The sequence below is a fragment of the Callionymus lyra genome, chromosome 1 (assembly GCF_982586985.1).
Source record: "Callionymus lyra chromosome 1, fCalLyr1.hap1.1, whole genome shotgun sequence".
NCBI classification, from domain to species: domain Eukaryota; kingdom Metazoa; phylum Chordata; class Actinopteri; order Syngnathiformes; family Callionymidae; genus Callionymus; species Callionymus lyra.
Window position 1 is genome coordinate 44,254,959 of NC_141818.1, and position 25,574 is coordinate 44,280,532.

A 25,574-nucleotide genomic window follows, 5' to 3' on the forward strand; every position below is an offset into this window, starting at 1 on the left:
CATGTACAATAGGAAGAGGTGTGATGTGTTCATGTACAATAGGAAGAGGTGTGATGCGTTCATGTACAATGAGAAGAGGTGTGATGAGTTCATGTACAATAGGAAGAGGTGTGATGCGTTCATGTACAATGAGAAGAGGTGTGATGTGTTCATGTACAATAGGAAGTTGATATAAGGTTAAACACTAGAAAATAAAACCTTCATTCATCAGATAAGAAAGGTTGAAAACAACGAGCCGACATTGAACTCACCTTGTTGAAGAGAATGTTATTTATTTAGTTAAAAAAATACATTTTTATGTTTATTTAAAAATACATTTTTATGTTTATTTAAAAACACATGTTTACAGAAATTATTCACACCTGGAGACGTTTAATGATCCAACATGGATCGAAGGTCACGACCTTTACAAGGACACGAGGTCGTAATAAAACAAACATTTTTTAAATCGTTGACTCATCTTGACTTTTATCAACATTCACGTTCGACACGTGTTTGACCTTTGAACCCAACTTTGAAGATGCACTTATTGTGTGTCACTCTGTGTCTATGTGTGTCTCTGTATGTCTGTGTATCCTTGTGTGTATTTGTTTCTTGGTGTGTGTTTGTGTCTCTTTTTGTGTTTGTGTTTCTGTGACTCTATGAGTCATTTGTTTCTCGGTGTGTGCAGGTGTATGTGTATGTGTGTGTGTGTGTGCAGGTGTGTGCAGGTGTATGCGTGTGTGTGTGTGTGTGTGTGCAGGTGTGTGTGTGTGTGTGCAGGTGTATGCGTGTGTGTGTGTATGTGTGTGTGCAGGTGTATGCGTGTGTGTGTATGTGTGTGTGTGTGTGTGCAGGTGTATGCGTGTGTGTGTGTGCAGGTGTGTGTTGACAAATTAAGACAAAAATAAGAATAAAATGTGTAAATGGAGCAAAATCTTTGCTTTTCTGTCACCAAGAGAGTGTGTGTGTTTGTCGGTGTCCATGTGTGTGTATTTTTGTGTCTGTCTGTGTGTGTATATATGTGTCTGTCTATCTGTCTGTGCTTTCGTTTGTCTGTGTGTGCGTGTCTGTATGTATTTGTGTGTCTGTCTATGTATGTATTTGTGTGCCTTTATGTCCGTCTGTGTACGTTCATGTGTGTATTTCCGTGTGTCCTTGTGTGTCTGTTTGTATTAGTCTGTCTGTCTGTGTTTGTGTATATCTGTGTGTGCTTTTGTTTGTCTGTCTGTGTGTGTGTCTATGTTTGTATTTGTGTATTCGTCTATGTGCGTATTTGTGTGTCTTTATGTCTGTCTGTGTGCGTGCATGTGTGTATTTCCGTGTGTGCTTGTGTGTGGTTATGTTTGTATTAGTGTGTCTGTGTGTGTGTGTGTTTGTGTGTGTATATCTGTGTGTGCCTTCATTGGTCTGTCTGTGTGTGTGTGTGTCTATGTTTGTATTTGTGTGTCTGTCTATGTGCGTATTTGTGTGCCTTTATGTCTGTCTGTGTGGGTGCATGTGTGTATCTGTGTGTATTTCCGTGTGTGCTTGTGTGTGTGTCTGCTTGTATTAGTGTGTCTGTCTGTGTGCGTTTCTATTTGTGTCTTTCCGTCTGTGTGCGTGCGTGTTTGTGTGTCCATGTGTGAGTGTTTTAAGACACAAATATGGATTGTGTCAACAGTGTTATGTTGTGTGTTGATACTTGTTAAGATTTTTTTTTTTAAAATAATTAACCGTAAAGCTTGTATTAGACGGGAACACTCATTTTTAAAATGTGCTTTAAAAACTCGCCTGCGCGTTAAAATGATCACGTGTCATTCCTCCTTCTTTCCCCACCGGAAGAGTTTGAAGATCGGCGATCTCTTCTTCGGCTTCTCCTTTTTAAACGCTGGGAAAACAAGAGAGTTTCATTTGTGTTGAACTCTACCGCCCCCTGCTGTCTCTTTGAGCTCATTGCTCCGAGAGTCAAACACTTACTGAAGCCCTTCATCATGATGTTCAGCTGCTCGTCCTCCTCTTCCTCCCTGAGGACATAGTTACACCTGAGCAGCAGTCACATGACGGTGTGTGTGTGTGTATATGTGTGTGTGTGTGTGTGTGTGTGTGTGTGTGTGTGTGTGTGTGTCGACCTGAGCCGGTCGTCGTCCAGTCCGTCCACGATGGCGTTCCTGTCGTCCACGATCTCCAGCAGTTTTTCGATCAGATCTTTTTCTCGCCTTCTTTCCCACGAGCTCTTCAGATGTTCTGCAGACGAGTGGGCTTTAACAAGACGTGCGCACGTGTGCACGTGACCTCCTCACCTGGCTTCTCCATCAGCAGCCGGAGCTCCTTCTCCACACCAGGCTGCTGCTCCTCCAGGTCCTGAGTTCTGCCTCTGAACACGACACAACTTCATGAAGACTCAACGACAAGAAGAAGACTTTTCTTCTCGTGGAGCCAACGAGGCTCAGGCCAGAGATCCACATGATCCAGGAGACCCACTGGGTCATGGGAGGCCACTGGGAATTCAAACCGTCAACCTTCTGGCCACAAGTCTGTCATGGCAGTGTGTGTGTGTGTGTGTGTGTGTGTGTGTGTGTGTGTGTGTGTGTGTGTGTGTGTGTGTGTGTGTGTGTGTGTGTGTGTGTGTGTGTGTGTGTGTGTGTGTGTGTGTGTGTGTGTGTGTGTGTGTGTGTGTGTGTGTGTGTGTGTGTGTGTGTGTGTTCTCTCACATGTACACCAGCTCAGACTCCCGGCGTACGGCCACCTGCTTGTTTCTGATGAGGGTGAACCACTGGACCATGAGATCATCCATGATCGAGTCGTCTTCTCCTTCTGACAACACAAAACATTACACAGTGTTGAGAACACAAACAAAGGTGTGCTTGTTAGGGAACAAAGGAGGTGAATGTTAGGGAACAAAGGAGGTGAACGTTAGGGAACAAAGGAGGTGAACGTTAGGGAACAAAGGAGGTGAACGTTGGGGAACAAAGGAGATGAATGTTAGGGAACAAAGGAGGTGAACTTTAGGGAACAAAGGAGGTGAACGTTGGGGAACAAAGGAGATGAATGTTAGGGAACAAAAGAGGTGAACGTTAGGGAACAAAGGAGGTGAACGTTAGGGAATGAAGGATGTCAATGTTACGGAATGAAGGAGGTAAACGTTAGGGAACAAAGGAGGTGAACGTTAGGGAACAAAGGAGGTGAACGTTAGGGAATGAAGGAGGTGAACATTAGGGAACAAAGGAGGTGAATGTTAGTGAACAAAGGAGATGAACGTTAGGGAATGAAGGAGGTGAACGTTAGGGAACAAAGGAGGTGAACGTTAGGGAACGAAGGAAGTGAACGTTAGGGAACAAAGGGGGTGAACATTAGGGAACAAAGAAGGTGAACGTTAGGGAACACAGGAGATGAAAAATGGGGCGCAAAGTATATAAACGTTAGGGAACAAACAAGATGAAGGATAGGAAACAAAAGAGGTGAACGTTAAGGAACTGAGAAGATTAAGGATAGGAAACAAAAGAGGTGAAAGTTAGGGAACTAAGGTAGTGAATGTTTGTGAACACATGAGATGAACGATAGGGATGACAGGAGATGAACTTTAGGGAACAAAGGAGTTGAATGTTAGGGAACAAAGAAGATGAACGTTTGGGAACAGAGGAGGTGAACAATAGGGAACAAAGGAGGTGAAAGTTAAGGAAGAAAGGAGATGGACGTTAGGGAACAAAGGAGGTGAACGATAGGGTACAAAGGATATACATGTTAGGGAACACAGGAGATGAACGTTAGGAAACACAGGAGATGAAGGTTAGGGAACAAAGGAGATGAACGTTAGGAAACACAGGAGATGAAGGTTAGGGAACACTGGAGATGAAAGTTAGGGAACAAAGGAGATGAACGTTAGGAAACACAGGAGATGAACGTTATGGAACAAAGGAGATGAACGTTAGGAAACACAGGAGATGAACGTTAGGGAACAAAGGAGATGAACGTTAGGAAACACAGGAGATGAACGTTATGGAACAAAGGAGATGAACGTTAGGAAACACAGGAGATGAACGTTAGGAAACACAGGAGATGAAGGTTAGGAAACACAGGAGATGAAGGTTAGGGAACAAAGGAGATGAACGTTAGGAAACACAGGAGATGAACGTTAGGGAACACTGGAGATGAACGTTAGGGAACAAAGGAGGTGAACATTAGGAAACACAGGAGATGAACGTTAGGGAACACTGGAGATGAACGTTAGGGAACAAAGGAGATGAACGTTAGGAAACACAGGAGATGAACGTTAGGGAACACTGGAGATGAACGTTAGGGAACAAAGGAGGTGAACGTTAGGGAACGAAGGAAGTGAACGTTAGGGAACAAAGGGGGTGAACATTAGGGAACAAAGAAGGTGAACGTTAGGGAACACAGGAGATGAAAAATGGGGCGCAAAGTATATAAACGTTAGGGAACAAAGAAGATGAAGGATAGGAAACAAAAGAGGTGAACGTTAAGGAACTGAGAAGATTAAGGATAGGAAACAAAAGAGGTGAAAGTTAGGGAACTAAGGTAGTGAATGTTTGTGAACACATGAGATGAACGATAGGGATGACAGGAGATGAACTTTAGGGAACAAAGGAGTTGAATGTTAGGGAACAAAGAAGATGAACGTTTGGGAACAGAGGAGGTGAACAATAGGGAACAAAGGAGGTGAAAGTTAAGGAAGAAAGGAGATGGACGTTAGGGAACAAAGGAGGTGAACGATAGGGTACAAAGGATATATATGTTAGGGAACACAGGAGATGAACGTTAGGAAACACAGGAGATGAAGGTTAGGGAACAAAGGAGATGAACGTTAGGAAACACAGGAGATGAAGGTTAGGGAACACTGGAGATGAAAGTTAGGGAACAAAGGAGATGAACGTTAGGAAACACAGGAGATGAACGTTATGGAACAAAGGAGATGAACGTTAGGAAACACAGGAGATGAACGTTAGGGAACAAAGGAGATGAACGTTAGGAAACACAGGAGATGAACGTTATGGAACAAAGGAGATGAACGTTAGGAAACACAGGAGATGAACGTTAGGAAACACAGGAGATGAAGGTTAGGAAACACAGGAGATGAAGGTTAGGGAACAAAGGAGATGAACGTTAGGAAACACAGGAGATGAACGTTAGGGAACACTGGAGATGAACGTTAGGGAACAAAGGAGGTGAACATTAGGAAACACAGGAGATGAACGTTAGGGAACACTGGAGATGAACGTTAGGGAACAAAGGAGATGAACGTTAGGAAACACAGGAGATGAACGTTAGGGAACACTGGAGATGAACGTTAGGGAACAAAGGAGGTGAACGTTAGGGAACAAAGGAGGTGAACGTTAGGGAACAAAGGAGATGAACGTTAGGAAACATAGGAGATGAACGTTAGGAAACATAGGAGATGAACGTTAGGGAACAAAGGAGGTGAACGTTAGGGAACAAAGGAGATGAACGTTAGGAAACATAGGAGATGAACGTTAGAAAATATGGAAGATGAAGGTTAGGGAACACAGGAGGTAAACTTTAGAGAACACAGAAGGTGAACGTTAGGGAACAAAGGAGGTGAACATTTGGGAACAAAGGAGGTGAACATTTGGGAACAAAGAAGATGAACATATGGTAAAAACGTGAAAAACAAAAATGATTCATGAAGGAACTAGGGCAGAGATCTAGGGAACAAGTATAATGACCAGAGGGAACACAGAGTTCATTAAAAAGGGAACATCATCCTCTGAAGGAGACTCACCTTCTTCACCCACACGCAGCTTCTTCTCCAGCTCCACGCCCTCCTTCTCCAACTCATCCAAGCCGTCTTCGATCTCCTGCAGCTCCTTCAGGATCAGTTCTTTGGGAACTTTGCTGGTTTTCACCTACAGACGTTTTCAAAACCATCAACACTCGACTCGCACACCCTCGAAAAAAAACTGCCGACTCATGCGAGGACACACCTTCACCACCGTTGACGGGGAAGTGAGGTCGGCAGATTTTCCATCTCCCCGCACGTCTGCGGAGCAAAATCTCACAGTGAGTTTTTGTGTGTTTTTGTGTTTTTGTGTTTGTTTTTTTACTCTTAGACGCCGGTGGAGTGACAGAGACGTGAGGAGGATCTGGTGGGACGTGAGAGGCCGTCGCCCTCCAAGGTTTGGGCGACGCCTGAGGGGAGGCAGCAGGTCTGAAAACCACAAGAAATCAGTCAAACTTTGTTTCTCGACTAACGATAATATTATGAACAAACACATTATTTACGAGTAAAACTTACTTTGTGTCCTTGGAGATGGGCTTGAGTCTGGACCTCCAGTCTGAAGGAGACTCTGAAGAACGGAGGGAACACATGTGTGTTATTGTTGGTTCTCAGGTCTTAGTTAAAGAGTCTCACCAGAGGCGCTCGGTGTCGCCGGACTGCCCTTCAGATCCCTGTTCCCTCCGTCAGGTGGTCGAGGTCCGTCCGGGGTCCTGGGTCTCTCCGCTGCTCCAGGGCCGGGTTCTGCCCTGCTGGTCGAGGGAAGACCCGAGTTCCGGTCCCGTTCTGTCTGGAGGTCGGCGAGAAGCGCCGGGTTTGCCTTCAGTCTCACTCTGGCTCTGAGCGGCTCTTTCTTCGGAGTGTTCTTCTTCTCCTCCGTCAGCTTCTTGGAGATGAAAGCAGCGGCTTTTTTCTTCTCGTCGTCGCCTTTTACTGCGACGACCGTCGACGTCTCCGTAGGAACTTCAACGAAACCCTTGTGTTCCCCGACGGCGACGCTGAGGACGAGAGGTCGACCCACTGTTGCCTCCAGAGCTTTGGTCCCATGAGAGGATTTATTCAGCTCCGGCTTGATGGTCAGATGTGAAACTTTATATGGCGTGTTCGTTAAGTTGGGGGTTTTGTTTGACTCTGGATTTTTAGTAAAGTTGGGGGTTTTGTTTGACTCTGGCTTTTTAGTAAAGTTGGGGGTTTTGTTTAACTCTGGATTTTTAGTAAAGTTGGGGGTTTTGTTTGACTCTGGATTTTTAGTAAAGTTGGGGGTTTTGTTTGACTCTGGATTTTTAGTAAAGTTGGGGGTTGTGTTTAGTTCCGACTTGTTAGTAAAGTTGGGGGTTGTGTTTGACTCTGGCTTTTTAGTAAAGTTGGGGGTTGTATTTAACTGCAGCTTGTTAGTAAAGTTGGGGGTTTTGTTTACCTCTGGATTTTTAGTAAAGTTGGGGGTTGTGTTTGACTCTGGCTTTTTAGTAAAGTTGGGGGTTGTGTTTAGCTCCGGCTTGTTTGTTAAGTTGGGGGTTTTGTTTACCTCTGGATTTTTAGTAAAGTTGGGGGTTGTGTTTAACTGCAGCTTGTTAGTAAAGTTGGGGGTTTTGTTTACCTCTGGATTTTTAGTAAAGTTGGGGGTTGTGTTTGACTCTGGCTTTTTAGTAAAGTTGGGGGTTGTGTTTACCTCTGGATTTTTAGTAAAGTTGGGGGTTGTGTTTAGCTCCGGCTTGTTTGTTAAGTTGGGGGTTTTGTTTACCTCTGGATTTTTAGTAAAGTTGGGGGTTGTGTTTAGCTCCGGCTTGTTTGTTAAGTTGGGGGTTTTGTTTACCTCTGGATTTTTAGTAAAGTTGGGGGTTGTGTTTAGTTCCGACCTGTTAGTAAAGTTGGGGGTTGTGTTTGACTCTGGCTTTTTAGTAAAGTTGGGGGTTGTGTTTAGTTCCAGCTTGTTTGTTAAGTTGGGGGTTGTGTTTACCGCTGGATTTTTAGTAAAGTTGGGGGTTGTGTTTAGTTCCGACCTGTTAGTAAAGTTGGGGGTTTTGTTTGACTCCGGCTTGTTTGTTAAGTTGGGGGTTGTGTTTGACTCTGGCTTTTTAGTAAAGTTGGGGGTTGTGTTTAGTTCCGACTTGTTAGTAAAGTTGGGGGTTGTGTTTGACTCTGGCTTTTTAGTAAAGTTGGGGGTTGTGTTTAACTGCAGCTTGTTAGTAAAGTTGGGGGTTTTGTTTAGCTCTGGCTTGATAGTAAAGTTGGGGGTTGTGTTTGACTCTGGATTTTTAGTAAAGTTGGGGGTTGTGTTTAGTTCCGACTTGTTAGTAAAGTATGGGCTTTTGTTTATATCTGTCTTATTAGTAAAGTATGAGGTTTTGTTAATCTCCGGCTTGTTCATAAAGTTGGAGGTTGTGTTTAACTCCGGCTTCTTGGTCAGAACCGACTCTTCTTGTGTCTTTGTGTCGTCCGGTTTCTTGTCCTCTGCTTGGAAGAACCTGAGTTTGGACTGCAGTGTGAGCGCCGCAGAGGTGGAGGTCCGCGGCGCCGGATCAGGGCCGGTGCCGAGCGAGGAGGTGTAAGTCTGGCGGGTGTTGGTGGAACTGGTCTGAGTCTCTGGAGACGTCCCTGCAGACCTGCTCCATTTCGCCACAGGAGGAGAGGAAACTGCATCTGACGGGGGTTTGTTCTTCTCGGCGCCAAGTCTCGCCGGTTTCTCCGGCGGAGAAGCGGGTTTGAGAGACTCTGTGTTCTTGGAGAGGAGAGTGTTTTTGGGTAAATCTCTGAGTGGTGAGTTGTTGTGAGTTAACGCCCTGGAGAAGACAAAGAGGAAATGATTTGTGATTTATTTATAAAACTTATTAAAGAAAACTTTTCTATTCTTATGATTATATGGTGAGAGATTAAAAGAAGTGATATATTTATACTATACATCTGTTTAAATAATTGCATGAAATTAAAACAAAAAAAGGTTTAAACAATAAAAACAACAATTAAAAAAAAGCAATTCCGGTTTATACCACACGATGGCGGTGCGGCACTACAGTCAAAACATTCAACTTTAATATAATAATAATAATAATAATCTCTATTTATATAGCGCCTTTCTAGACCAGAAATACATGTTTACTTCAAATTAGCTTCAATTAAATGTCTTGCTGATGTTTATAAACTTCAAGTTATTATTTTAAAGATAACTATTATACATTTAACGTGATGGAAAGAATAAAATCAGTTTTCAATAAATAAATAGTATTTCTTTCTTAAGAAACGCTCTTTAAAAAGTCGGTTGAGAGAGATATCGTTTTCCTATATAGATTATATAGTGGCAAGGATGTAAACAAAAAAACTGATCAAAATTTCAATCTATAATTCCTGTATGGGCGCTCAGGGGGGTGAAGGTTATCCCAGCTATTCGGGGCGAGAGACAGGTTGCATCGTGAAATGATGAAGAGACACACAGCCTTAAAATTGTGTTTCTCAGAGTCATCAATAAAAAATAAATAAAAACGTTAACATAAACGATAGCCTCGAAAGGAAGTTCCAACTGTCGGTATCTTACTTGGCACAGTTCCTGTGGTACAGCTTTCCTTCCACCAGATGTCGCTGCACCAAATGGACGTGCTCCTTACAGCTGGTGCACTTGTTGCTGAGTGTTCCTGTAGAACGGAGACTCTTGGCTGGTTTGTCCTGTAACGGAGAGAAAAAGTCCAAGTTGAGGAACTGATGTTTCGAGCGTCACTGACTCTTCACCTCGACGACGGATCTTCTCGGCGCCGGATGCGGTTTGGCGTCTTTCCAGGACGGCGGCGGGATGTTCTCGCTGGCCGGGTTAGCAAACATTTTGGCGGTCACCGGTTGGTTCTTCTTACCGGACGGTTGGTCGCTGTTGCCGCCCTCTGCTGGCCGCTTCACGCCACCCATGCCACCCATGCCGCCGACTGTCGCGGAGAGACACTTCAGAGAAGAACCAGGAGGCGGCGACGCAGAGACGCACTTACTGGGGGAGCGTCCGTGGAAGAAGTTGTAGTACTGCGACACGTAGGTCAGGATGCTGAGGCGGTCTGGGACCCTGAGCGCCACCATGTCCTCGGCGTCCAACAGCGCCGGGATGCCGAGCTCGGACTCTGCCACGGAAAAGGCCTGCGGAGTAAAGGAGTGAAAACGTTTTTTATGAATATCTTGAATATAACGTTCGTTAATCACAGATCGATCATGGTTTATGTTTTTTGTAAACGTGTACAAAATACCACAAGCTCGCACACAGACTCACACACAGACACCACAGAGACAACAAAACTTGCAGAGACACCACAAAGTCGCAAACAGACACCCCAGAATCACACACAGACAACACAAACTCGCACAGAGACACCACAGACATGCACATAGACACCACAAACGCACACTGACACCACAGACTTGCACACAGACACCACAAACTCGCACAGAGACACCACAGACTTGCACACAGACACCACAAACTCACACTGACACCACAGACTTGCACATAGACACCACAAACTCACACTGACACCACAGACTTGCACACAGACACCACAAACTCGCAAAGAGACACCCCAGAATCGCAAAGAGACACCACAAACTCACACAGAGACACCACAGACTTGCACACAGACATCACAGACTTGCACACAGACACCACAAACTCGCACAGAGACACCACATACTTGCACACAGACACCACAAACTCACACAGAGACCACAGACTTGCACACAGACATCACATACTTGCACACAGACACCACAAACTCACACAGAGACACCACAGACTTGCACACAGACACCACAGACTTGCACACAGACACCACAAACTCGCACAGAGACACCACAGACTTGCACACAGACACCACAAACTCACACAGAGACACCACAGACTTGCACACAGACACCACAAACTCGCACAGAGACACCACAGACTTGCACACAGACACCACAAACTCGCAAAGAGACACCACAAACTCGCACACAGAAACCACAAACTCGCAAAGAGACACCACAAACTCGCACAGAGACACCACAGACTTGCACACAGACACCACAAACTCGCAAAGAGACACCACAAACTCACACAGAGACACCACAGACTCGCACACAGACACAACAAACTCGCACAGAGACACAACAGACTTGCACACAGACACCACAAACTCGCACAGAGACACAACAGACTTGCACACAGACACCACAAACTCGCACAGAGACACCACAAACTCGCACAGAGACACAACAGACTTGCGCACAGACACCACAAACTCGCAAAGAGACACCACAGACTTGCACACAGACACCACAAACTCGCACAGAGACACCACAGACTGGCACAGAGACAAGAAAACTCGCACAGAGACACCACAAACTCGCACAGAGACACAACAGACTTGCACACAGACACCACAAACTCACACAGAGACACCACAGACTGGCACAGAGACAAGAAAACTCGCACAGAGACACCACAAACTCGCACAGAGACACAACAGACTTGCACACAGACACCACAAACTCGCAAAGAGACACAACAGACTTGCACACAGACACCACAAACTCGCAAAGAGACACCACAGACTTGCACACAGACACCACAAACTCGCACAGAGACATCACAGACTTGCACACAGACACCACAAACTCACAAAGAGACACCACAGACTCACACAAAGACAATACAAACTCGCACAGAGACACCACAGACTCGCACACATACACCACAAACTCGCACAGAGACACCACAAACTCGCAAAGAGACACCACAGACTCGCACACAGACACCACAAACTCGCACCGAGACACCATAGACTTGCACACAGACACCACAAACTCACACAGAGACACCACAGACTTGCACACAGACACCACAAACTTGCACACAGACACCACAAACTCACACAGAGACACCACAAACTCACACAGACACCACAAACTCACACAGAGACACCACATACTTGCACACAGATGCCACAAACTCGCACAGAGACACCACAGACTCGCACACAGACACCACAAACTCGCAAAGAGACACCACAGACTCACACAGAGACACCACAGACTTGCACACAGACACCACAAACTTGCAAAGAGACACCACACACTCGCAGAGAGACACCACAGACTTGCACACAGACACCACAAACTCACACAGAGACACCACAAACATGCAAATAGACACCACACAATCGCACAGAGACACCACAGACTTGCACACAGACACCACAAACTCGCACAGAGACACCACAGACTCGCACACAGACACCACAAACTCGCACAGAGACACCACAGACTCGCACACAGACACCACAAATTCGCAAATAGACACCCCAGAATCGCACAGAGACACCACAAACTCGCACAGAGACACCACAGACTTGCACACAGACACCACAAACTCGCAAAGAGACACCACAAACTCACAAAGAGACACCACAAACTCGCACACAGACACCATAAACTCGCAAAGAGACACCACAAACTCGCAAAGAGACACCACAAACTCGCAAAGAGACACCACAAACTCGCACACAGAAACCACAAACTCGCAAAGAGACACCACAAACTCACACAGAGACACCACAAACTTGCACACAGACACCACAAACTCGCACAGAGACACCACAGACTCGCACACAGACACCTCAAACTCGCAAAGAGACACCACAAACTCACACAGAGACACCACAGACTTGCACACAGACACCACAAACTCGCAAAGAGACACCACAAACTCGCACAGAGACACCACAAACTCGCACAGAGACACCACAGACTTGCACACAGACACCAAAAACTCGCACAGAGACACCACAAACTCACACAGAGACACCACAGACTTGCACACAGACACCAAAAACTTGCAAAGAGACACCACAGACTCACACAAAGACACTACAAACTCGCACACAGACACCACAGACTCGCACATATACACCACAGACTTGCACAGAGACAAGAAAACTCGTACAGACACCACAAACTCGCAAACAGACACCCCAGAATCGCACACCGAAACCACAAACTCGCACAGAGACACCACAGACTTGCACACAGACACCACAAACTCCCAAAGAGACACCACAAACTCACACAGATACACCACAGACTTGCACACAGACACCACAAACTCGCAAAGAGACACCACAGACTCACACAAAGACACCACAAACTCGCACACAGACACCACAGACTCGCACACAGACACCACAAACTCACACAGAGACACCACAAACTCGCAAACAGACACCCCAGAATCGCACACAGACACCACAAACTCGCACACAGACACCACAAACTTGCACAGAGACACAACAGACTTGCACACAGACACCACAAACTCGCAAAGAGACACCACAGACTCACACAAAGACACTACAAACTCGCACACAGACACCACAGACTCGCACACATACACCACAGACTTGCACAGAGACAAGAAAACTCGCACAGACACCACAAACTCGCTAACAGACACCCCAGAATCGCACACCGACACCACAAACTCGCACAGAGACACCTAAGACTTGCACACAGACACCACAAACTCGCAAAGAGACACCACAAACTCATACAGAGACATCACAGACTTGCACACACACACCACAAACTCACAAAGAGACACCACAGACTCACACAAAGACAATACAAACTCGCACAGAGACACCACAGACTCGCACACATACACCACAAACTCGCACAGAGACACCACAAACTCGCAAAGAGACACCACAGACTCGCACACAGACACCACAAACTCGCACCGAGACACCATAGACTTGCACACAGACACCACAAACTCACACAGAGACACCACAGACTTGCACACAGACACCACAAACTTGCACACAGACACCACAAACTCACACAGAGACACCACAAACTCACACAGACACCACAAACTCACACAGAGACACCACAGACTTGCACACAGATGCCACAAACTCGCACAGAGACACCACAGACTCGCACACAGACACCACAAACTCGCAAAGAGACACCACAGACTCACACAGAGACACCACAGACTTGCACACAGACACCACAAACTTGCAAAGAGACACCACACACTCGCAGAGAGACACCACAGACTTGCACACAGACACCACAAACTCACACAGAGACACCACAAACATGCAAATAGACACCACACACTCGCACAGAGACACCACAGACTTGCACACAGACACCACAAACTCGCACAGAGACACCACAGACTCGCACACAGACACCACAAACTCGCACAGAGACACCACAGACTCGCACACAGACACCACAAATTCGCAAATAGACACCCCAGAATCGCACAGAGACACCACAAACTCGCACAGAGACACCACAGACTTGCACACAGACACCACAAACTCGCAAAGAGACACCACAAACTCACAAAGAGACACCACAAACTCGCACACAGACACCATAAACTCGCAAAGAGACACCACAAACTCGCAAAGAGACACCACAAACTCGCAAAGAGACACCACAAACTCGCACACAGAAACCACAAACTCGCAAAGAGACACCACAAACTCACACAGAGACACCAAATACTTGCACACAGACACCACAAACTCGCACAGAGACACCACAGACTCGCACACAGACACCTCAAACTCGCAAAGAGACACCACAAACTCACACAGAGACACCACAGACTTGCACACAGACACCACAAACTCGCACAGAGACACCACAGACTGGCACAGAGACAAGAAAACTCGCACAGAGACACCACAAACTCGCACAGAGACACAACAGACTTGCACACAGACACCACAAACTCACACAGAGACACCACAGACTGGCACAGAGACAAGAAAACTCGCACAGAGACACCACAAACTCGCACAGAGACACAACAGACTTGCACACAGACACCACAAACTCGCAAAGAGACACAACAGACTTGCACACAGACACCACAAACTCGCAAAGAGACACCACAGACTTGCACACAGACACCACAAACTCGCACAGAGACATCACAGACTTGCACACAGACACCACAAACTCACAAAGAGACACCACAGACTCACACAAAGACAATACAAACTCGCACAGAGACACCACAGACTCGCACACATACACCACAAACTCGCACAGAGACACCACAAACTCGCAAAGAGACACCACAGACTCGCACACAGACACCACAAACTCGCACCGAGACACCATAGACTTGCACACAGACACCACAAACTCACACAGAGACACCACAGACTTGCACACAGACACCACAAACTTGCACACAGACACCACAAACTCACACAGAGACACCACAAACTCACACAGACACCACAAACTCACACAGAGACACCACATACTTGCACACAGATGCCACAAACTCGCACAGAGACACCACAGACTCGCACACAGACACCACAAACTCGCAAAGAGACACCACAGACTCACACAGAGACACCACAGACTTGCACACAGACACCACAAACTTGCAAAGAGACACCACACACTCGCAGAGAGACACCACAGACTTGCACACAGACACCACAAACTCACACAGAGACACCACAAACATGCAAATAGACACCACACAATCGCACAGAGACACCACAGACTTGCACACAGACACCACAAACTCGCACAGAGACACCACAGACTCGCACACAGACACCACAAACTCGCACAGAGACACCACAGACTCGCACACAGACACCACAAATTCGCAAATAGACACCCCAGAATCGCACAGAGACACCACAAACTCGCACAGAGACACCACAGACTTGCACACAGACACCACAAACTCGCAAAGAGACACCACAAACTCACAAAGAGACACCACAAACTCGCACACAGACACCATAAACTCGCAAAGAGACACCACAAACTCGCAAAGAGACACCACAAACTCGCAAAGAGACACCACAAACTCGCACACAGAAACCACAAACTCGCAAAGAGACACCACAAACTCACACAGAGACACCACAAACTTGCACACAGACACCACAAACTCGCACAGAGACACCACAGACTCGCACACAGACACCTCAAACTCGCAAAGAGACACCACAAACTCACACAGAGACACCACAGACTTGCACACAGACACCACAAACTCGCAAAGAGACACCACAAACTCGCACAGAGACACCACAAACTCGCACAGAGACACCACAGACTTGCACACAGACACCAAAAACTCGCACAGAGACACCACAAACTCACACAGAGACACCACAGACTTGCACACAGACACCAAAAACTTGCAAAGAGACACCACAGACTCACACAAAGACACTACAAACTCGCACACAGACACCACAGACTCGCACATATACACCACAGACTTGCACAGAGACAAGAAAACTCGTACAGACACCACAAACTCGCAAACAGACACCCCAGAATCGCACACCGAAACCACAAACTCGCACAGAGACACCACAGACTTGCACACAGACACCACAAACTCCCAAAGAGACACCACAAACTCACACAGATACACCACAGACTTGCACACAGACACCACAAACTCGCAAAGAGACACCACAGACTCACACAAAGACACCACAAACTCGCACACAGACACCACAGACTCGCACACAGACACCACAAACTCACACAGAGACACCACAAACTCGCAAACAGACACCCCAGAATCGCACACAGACACCACAAACTCGCACACAGACACCACAAACTTGCACAGAGACACAACAGACTTGCACACAGACACCACAAACTCGCAAAGAGACACCACAGACTCACACAAAGACACTACAAACTCGCACACAGACACCACAGACTCGCACACATACACCACAGACTTGCACAGAGACAAGAAAACTCGCACAGACACCACAAACTCGCTAACAGACACCCCAGAATCGCACACCGACACCACAAACTCGCACAGAGACACCTAAGACTTGCACACAGACACCACAAACTCGCAAAGAGACACCACAAACTCATACAGAGACATCACAGACTTGCACACACACACCACAAACTCACAAAGAGACACCACAGACTCACACAAAGACAATACAAACTCGCACAGAGACACCACAGACTCGCACACATACACCACAAACTCGCACAGAGACACCACAAACTCGCAAAGAGACACCACAGACTCGCACACAGACACCACAAACTCGCACCGAGACACCATAGACTTGCACACAGACACCACAAACTCACACAGAGACACCACAGACTTGCACACAGACACCACAAACTTGCACACAGACACCACAAACTCACACAGAGACACCACAAACTCACACAGACACCACAAACTCACACAGAGACACCACAGACTTGCACACAGATGCCACAAACTCGCACAGAGACACCACAGACTCGCACACAGACACCACAAACTCGCAAAGAGACACCACAGACTCACACAGAGACACCACAGACTTGCACACAGACACCACAAACTTGCAAAGAGACACCACACACTCGCAGAGAGACACCACAGACTTGCACACAGACACCACAAACTCACACAGAGACACCACAAACATGCAAATAGACACCACACACTCGCACAGAGACACCACAGACTTGCACACAGACACCACAAACTCGCACAGAGACACCACAGACTCGCACACAGACACCACAAACTCGCACAGAGACACCACAGACTCGCACACAGACACCACAAATTCGCAAATAGACACCCCAGAATCGCACAGAGACACCACAAACTCGCACAGAGACACCACAGACTTGCACACAGACACCACAAACTCGCAAAGAGACACCACAAACTCACAAAGAGACACCACAAACTCGCACACAGACACCATAAACTCGCAAAGAGACACCACAAACTCGCAAAGAGACACCACAAACTCGCAAAGAGACACCACAAACTCGCACACAGAAACCACAAACTCGCAAAGAGACACCACAAACTCACACAGAGACACCAAATACTTGCACACAGACACCACAAACTCGCACAGAGACACCACAGACTCGCACACAGACACCTCAAACTCGCAAAGAGACACCACAAACTCACACAGAGACACCACAGACTTGCACACAGACACCACAAACTCGCAAAGAGACACCACAAACTCGCACAGAGACACCACAAACTCGCACAGAGACACCACAGACTTGCACACAGACACCAAAAACTCGCACAGAGACACCACAAACTCACACAGAGACACCACAGACTTGCACACAGACACCAAAAACTTGCAAAGAGACACCACAGACTCACACAAAGACACTACAAACTCGCACACAGACACCACAGACTCGCACATATACACCACAGACTTGCACAGAGACAAGAAAACTCGTACAGACACCACAAACTCGCAAACAGACACCCCAGAATCGCACACCGAAACCACAAACTCGCACAGAGACACCACAGACTTGCACACAGACACCACAAACTCCCAAAGAGACACCACAAACTCACACAGATACACCACAGACTTGCACACAGACACCACAAACTCGCAAAGAGACACCACAGACTCACACAAAGACACCACAAACTCGCACACAGACACCACAGACTCGCACACAGACACCACAAACTCACACAGAGACACCACAAACTCGCAAACAGACACCCCAGAATCGCACACAGACACCACAAACTCGCACACAGACACCACAAACTTGCACAGAGACACAACAGACTTGCACACAGACACCACAAACTCGCAAAGAGACACCACAGACTCACACAAAGACACTACAAACTCGCACACAGACACCACAGACTCGCACACATACACCACAGACTTGCACAGAGACAAGAAAACTCGCACAGACACCACAAACTCGCTAACAGACACCCCAGAATCGCACACCGACACCACAAACTCGCACAGAGACACCTAAGACTTGCACACAGACACCACAAACTCGCAAAGAGACACCACAAACTCATACAGAGACACCACAGACTTGCACACAGACACCACAAACTCGCAAAGAGACACCATAAACTCACACAGAGACACCACAGACTCGCACACAGACACCACAAACTCGCAAAGAGACACCACAGACTCACACACAGACACCACAGAGACAACAAAACTTGCAGAGACACCACAAACTCACACAGAGACACCACAGACTTGCACACAGACACCACAAACTCGCAAAGAGACACCACAAACTCACACAGAGACACCACAGACTCGCACACAGACACCACAAACTCGCAAACAGACACCCCAGAATCGCACACAGACACCACAAACTCGCACACAGACACCACAAACTCGCACACAGACACCACAAACTCGCACACAGACACCACAAACTCGCACACATACACCACAGACTTGCACAGAGACAACAAAACTCACACAGACACCACAAACTCGCAAAGAGACACCACAAACTCACACAGAGACACCACAGACTCGCACACAGACACCATAAACTCGCATAGAGACACCACAGACTCACACACAGACACCACAGAGACAACAAAACTTGCAGAGACACCACAAACTCGCAAACAGACACCCCAGAATCGCACACAGACACCACAAACTCGCACACAGACACCACAAACTCGCACAGAGACACCACAGACTTGCACAGAGACAACACAACTCGCACAGACACCACAAACTCGCACACAGACACCACAAACTCGCACACAGACAACACAGACTTGTACAGAGATAATAAAACTCACAGAGACATCACAAACTCGCAAAGTAACACCACAAACTCACAAAGAGACACCACAGACTCGCACAGAGACACCACAGACTCGCACAGAGACAACACAAACTCGCACAGAGACACCACAGACTCGCACAGAGACACCACAGACTCGCACAGAGACAACACAAACTCGCACAGAGACACCACAGACTCGCACAGAGACACCACAGACTCGCACACAGACACCACAAACTCACACACAGACACCACAAACTCACACACAGACACCAAAAACTCACACACAGACACCACAAACTCACACACAGACACCACAAACTCACACACAGACACCACAAACTCACACACAGACACCACAAACTCACACACAGACACCACAAACTCACACACAGACACCAAAAACTCACACACAGACACCACAAACTCACACACAGACACAACAAACTCGCACACAGACACCACAAACTCGCACACAGACACCACAAACTCACACACAGACACCACAAACTCACACACAGACACCACAAACTCACACACAGACACCACAAACTCACACACAGACACCAAAAACTCACACACAGACACCACAAACTCACACACAGACACCACAAACTCACACACAGACACCACAAACTCACACACAGACACCACAAACTCACACACAGACACCACAAACTCACACACAGACACCACAAACTCACACACAGACACCACAAACTCACACACAGACACCACAAACTCACACACAGACACCACAAACTCACACACAGACATCAAAAACTCACAAACAGACACCACAAACTCACACACAGACATCAAAAACTCACACACAGACACCACAAACTCACACACAGACACAACAAACTCGCACAAAGACACCAAACCTCACAAAGACACACCACAATCTCGCTCAAATCCTACAAATATGTTGTTAACAATATATCGTAGCTGGCAGAGAAACTAATCCGTTCAGACTTGAGTGTCCTTCAGGGAGTTGAATGGAAGGAAGACAAGCTCAGGCAGATCCTCCAGCAGACGGAATGAAGGTTTGATCACAGGAGGACGATTTGATTTATCGACCGTCTCCCTCCGCAAGTGTAACTCAAGCTGAGCGATGGAGACAAACGTCCGACTGCTCTCCATCATCCTCCAGCCAAGAACATTCAGTCACTCCGGCTCACACGGACGTCTCACCAGTTTGTTGTTCTCGTAGACGTCGTCTTTCCTCAGAGAGTCAAAGTCACTGCAAGACAACAGTCAAGGTTCCTTTGTTTATCTGTTCTTCATCAGACATGAAACAAACATCAGTTTTTCTGGTGTCCGTGTGCGAGTCTGTGGTGTCTCTGTGTGCGTCTGTGGTGTCTGTGTGTGTCTGTGTGTGTCTGTGTGTGTCTGTGGCGTCTCTGTGTGCGTCTGTGGCGTCTCTGTGTGCGTCTGTGGTGTCTCTGTGTGCGTCTGTGGTGTCTCTGTGTGCGTCTGTGGTGTCTATATGTGCGTCTGTGGTGTCTCTGTGTGCGTCTGTGGTGTCTGTGTGCGTCTTTGGTGTCTGTGTGCGTCTGTGGTGTCTGTGTGCGTCTTTGGTGTCTCTGTGTGCGAGTATGTGGTGTCTGTGTGCGTCTTTGGTGTCTCTGTGTGCGTCTGTGTGTGTCTTTGGTGTCTCTGTGTGCGTCTGTGGTGTCTCTGTGTGCGTCTGTGGTGTCTCTGTGAGCGTCTGTGGTGTCTCTGTGAGCGTCTGTGGTGTCTGTGTGCGTCTTTGGTGTCTCTGTGTGCGAGTATGTGGTGTCTGTGTGCGAGTATGTGGTGTCTGTGTGCGTCTTTGGTGTCTCTGTGTGCGTCTGTGTGTGTCTTTGGTGTCTCTGTGTGCGTCTGTGGTGTCTCTGTGTGCGTCTGTGGTGTCTCTGTGTGCGTCTGTGGTGTCTCTGTGTGCGTCTGTGGTGTCTCTGTGAGCGTCTGTGGTGTCTCTGTGTGCGTCTGTGGTGTCTCTGTGAGCGTCTGTGGTGTCTCTGTGTGCGTCTGTGGTGTCTCTGTGTGCGTCTGTGGTGTCTCTGTGAGCGTCTGTGGTGTCTCTGTGTGCGTCTGTGGTGTCTCTGTGTGCGTCTGTGGTGTCTCTGTGTGCGTCTGTGGTGTCTCTGTGAGCGTCTGTGGTGTCTCTGTGTGCGTCTGTGGTGTCTCTGTGTGCGTCTGTGGTGTCTCTGTGTGCGTCTGTGGTGTCTCTGTGAGCGTCTGTGGTGTCTCTGTGAGCGTCTGTGGTGTCTCTGTGTGTGTCTGTGGCGTCTCTGTGTGCGTCTGTGGTGTCTGTGTGCGTCTTTGGTGTCTCTGTGTGCGTCTGTGGTGTCCAAAAGTGTCTCTGTTATGTGTGTGTAAGAGAGAATTTGTGGTGTGACATTTTTTTTTCATTGTGTGAGTTTGTGGTGTCTGTGTACGTCTGTGTTGTCTGTGTGCGTCGGTGGTGTCTGTGTGAGTCTGTGGTGTCATAAAGTAAGTAAGTAAGTAATTTTTATTTGTGGTGTCACTGGGTTTGTATTGTTGGAAAGTGTTTTTTGTGTGTGTGGTTTATTCTGCAATTATCCGTTGTGTGTCTGTATTTGTCAAGTGTGTTTTAAATGGAGTCACATTTCCTCTTCCAGACGATCTGAAAGTGTCTCTTGAACGTTGTGTGTATATAAAAACGTTTGATAGCGTCTGTAACGACTGTCGTCATATAAAAAAGGTCAAAGATCAGTGAAAAGTGACGAGTCATCTAATCGGAATTTCTCTTTTCTAGCATTCTTCCCAGAGCGTGAGCCGGAGAAGCACTTGGAAGATACGACTGAACAGGAAGTTTGGAGCAAATGACTCACAATACTTCACTCACAGTGTGTTCCTTGTTTGTGTAGTTGAAAGATGTGTGTTCCTTGTTTGTGTAGTTGAAAGATGTGTGTGAGTTGTTTGTCAAGCTAAAGGTTGGTAAATATGTTTTCCTGCTTTAAGTTGACAACACAAACTCTGACTTGTGACTGAAAATGACATTTACTACACAACTTAAATGGATCTATACGATGTATACATAAACATCCACATATACACTTTGCTAATTGTTCTATAAGTTAAAGAAGGAAGTATCAGTGATCACTACGAACCAAAAACCTTTCTTTGGTTTTGTACTGGTTAGAAATATTTAATTTTACATATTCATTTAAGAATCGTAAAACAAAGTGATGCATATTTTCAACTCAATGCTACACTTGCTAGCTCAGCTGTTAGCTGCTAACAGTGGTAGCTAATCGCACACTTGGTATATTTTGAAGATAACAAAGTTAATTCTGTATATTATTTAAAAAAATAAACTATCATTTTCTGATATTAAATCAAGGACATTAGTTTAACAATAATTACATTCATGTATCACGTCTCAACTTCATTTTTACATAGTTACACGTTTACTTTAGTTAAATGTTTACTTTAGCTACATGTTTACTTTATTTACACGATTTTAAGTTACATATTGACTTTATTTACATGTTTCTTTAGTTACATATTTGCTTTAGTTACATGTTTAGTTTAGTTACATGTTTACTGTATTTAAATGTTTACTGTAGTTACATGTTTACTTTAGTTACATGTTTACTTTAGCTACATGTTTACTTTATTTACTTGTTCACTTTAGCTACATGTTCACTTTAGCTACGTGTTTACTGTAGTTACATATTTACTTTATTTACATGTTTACTGTATTTAAATGTTTACTGTAGTTACATGTTTACTTTAGCTACATGTTCACTTTAGCTACATGTTTACTTTAGTTACATGTTTACTTTAGCTACATGTTCACTTTAGCTACATGTTTACTGTAGTTACATATTTACTTTATTTACACTTTACTTTAGTTACATGTTTACTTTATTTACATGTATACTTTAGCTACATGTTTACTGTAGTTACATATTTATTTTAGCTACACGTTTACTTTATTTACATATATACTTTAGCTACATGTTTACTTTACTTACATGTATACTTTAGTTACATGTTTACTTTATTTACACTTTACTTTAGTTACATGTTTACTTTATTTACATATATACTTTAGTTACATGTTTACTTTATTTACATATATACTTTAGCTACATGTATACTTTAGCTACATGTTTACTTTAGTTACATGTTGACTTTAGTTACATGTTTACTTTAGTTACATGTTTACTTTATTTACATATATACTTTAGCTACATGTTTACTTTATTTACATGTAAACTTTAGCTACATGTTTACTGTAGTTACATATTTATTTTAGTTACATGTTTACTTTATTTACATATATACTTTAGCTACATGTTTACTTTATTTACATGTATACTTTAGCTACAGGTTTACTTTATTTACATGTATACTTTAGCTACATGTTTACTTTATTTACATATATACTTTAGCTACATGTTTACTTTATTTACATGTATACTTTAGCTACATGTTTACTTTATTTACATGTACACTTTAGCTACATGTTTACTTTATTTACATGTATACTTTAGCTACATGCTTACTTTATTTACATGTATACTTTAGCTACATGTTTACTTTATTTACATATATACTTTAGCTACATGTTTACTTTATTTACATGTATACTTTAGCTACATGTTTACTTTATTTACATATATACTTTAGCTACATGTTTACTTTATTTACATGTATACTTTAGCTACATGTTTACTTTATTTACATGTATACTTTAGCTACATGTTTACTGTAGTTACATATTTATCTTAGTTACATCTTTACTTTATTTACACTTTACTTTAGTTACATGTTTACTTTATTTACATATATATTTTAGCTACATGTTTACTTTACTTACATGTATACTTTAGCTACATGTTTACTTTAGTTACATGTTTACTGTAGTTACATGTTTACTTTATTTACATATATACTTTAGCTACATGTTTACTTTAGTTACATGTTTACTGTAGTTACATGTTTACTGTAGTTACATGTTTACTGTAGTTACATCTTTACTTTTGTTACATTTTTACATTAGTTACATGTATACTTTAGCTACATGTTTACTTTACTTACATGTTTACTTTAGCTACATGTTTACTTTAGTTACATGTTTACTTTAGTTACATGTTCACTGTAGTTACATCTTTACTTTAGTTACATGTTTACTTTATTTACATATATACTTTAGCTACATGTTTACTTTACTTACATGTTTACTTTAGTTACATGTTCACTGTAGTTACATCTTTACTTTAGTTACATGTTTACTTTATTTACATGTATACTTTAGCTACATGTTGACTTTACTTACATGTTTACTTTAGCTACATGTTTACTTTAGTTACATGTTTACTTTAGTTACATGTTCACTGTAGTTACATCTTTACTTTAGCTACATGTTTACTTTACTTACATGTTTACTTTAGTTACATCTTTACTTTAGTTACATGTTTACTTTATTTACATGTATACTTTAGCTACATGTTTACTTTACTTACATGTTTACTTTAGTTACATGTTCACTGTAGTTACATGTTTACTTTAGTTACATGTTCACTGTAGTTACATGTTTACTTTAGTTACATGTTAACTGTAGTTACATGTTTACTTTAGTTACATGTTTACTTTAGTTACATGTTAACTGTAGTTACATGTTTACTTTAGTTACATGTTTACTTTAGTTACATGTTCACTGTAGTTACACGTTTACTTTAGTTACACGTTTACTTTAGTTACACGTTTACTTTAGTTACACGTTCACTTCAGTTACATGTTCACTTTAACTCCATGTTTTTTCAGTAGCTATGGATCTTCTTTATCTTCAACGCTCGTTCTTCATCTAAAACTCGTCACAACAACAAGGAACACGTTTCTAAAGTTGTGTCTGGATCTCAGAAACAACAACAGAACCACGGGAGCTGGTGCGGGTCCAGTACTCACAGCAGGTCGGGTCTGTGTTTGTGTATGAGGGCACAGAACGCCAGACCGTCCCGGAACGACGTGGTCATGTTGGTGATGGAAACATCTCGGTACCCGTCGCACCGGAGCCGACACCACTGCTGCAGAGCCTTCACCGCAGACATCCCGCGGCAGAGAGTCCGGAACCGGGGACTCCTTTGACTCTTCTTCCTCCTCTGACTCGGAGTTTAACGAGTTTCCACAGCTCGATCGGTCGATCCGTGACCAGACATCCACGGTTCTGTTCGGTTCTGACAAAGTTACAGCGACACCTGTGGAA

At 44.9% G+C, this 25,574-nt stretch overlaps 1 protein-coding gene across 1 annotated transcript; it reads right to left on the reverse strand.

Moving 5' to 3' along the window:
• Positions 1 to 660: 660 nt before the first annotated feature.
• On the reverse strand, positions 661 to 25,574 carry LOC148089708 (uncharacterized). Its single transcript, XM_087809476.1, has 15 exons — positions 25,277 to 25,574; positions 20,546 to 20,594; positions 9,682 to 9,823; positions 9,434 to 9,621; positions 9,243 to 9,370; positions 6,350 to 8,493; positions 6,233 to 6,284; positions 6,042 to 6,145; positions 5,922 to 5,977; positions 5,720 to 5,843; positions 2,673 to 2,775; positions 2,262 to 2,335; positions 2,091 to 2,205; positions 1,939 to 1,985; positions 661 to 1,849 (listed from the first exon to the last, which is right to left on the reverse strand). The coding sequence occupies exons 1-15, from the start codon at positions 25,417 to 25,419 to the stop codon at positions 1,776 to 1,778; spliced, it is 3,543 nt and encodes a 1,180-aa protein (XP_087665602.1). The 5' UTR covers positions 25,420 to 25,574; the 3' UTR covers positions 661 to 1,775.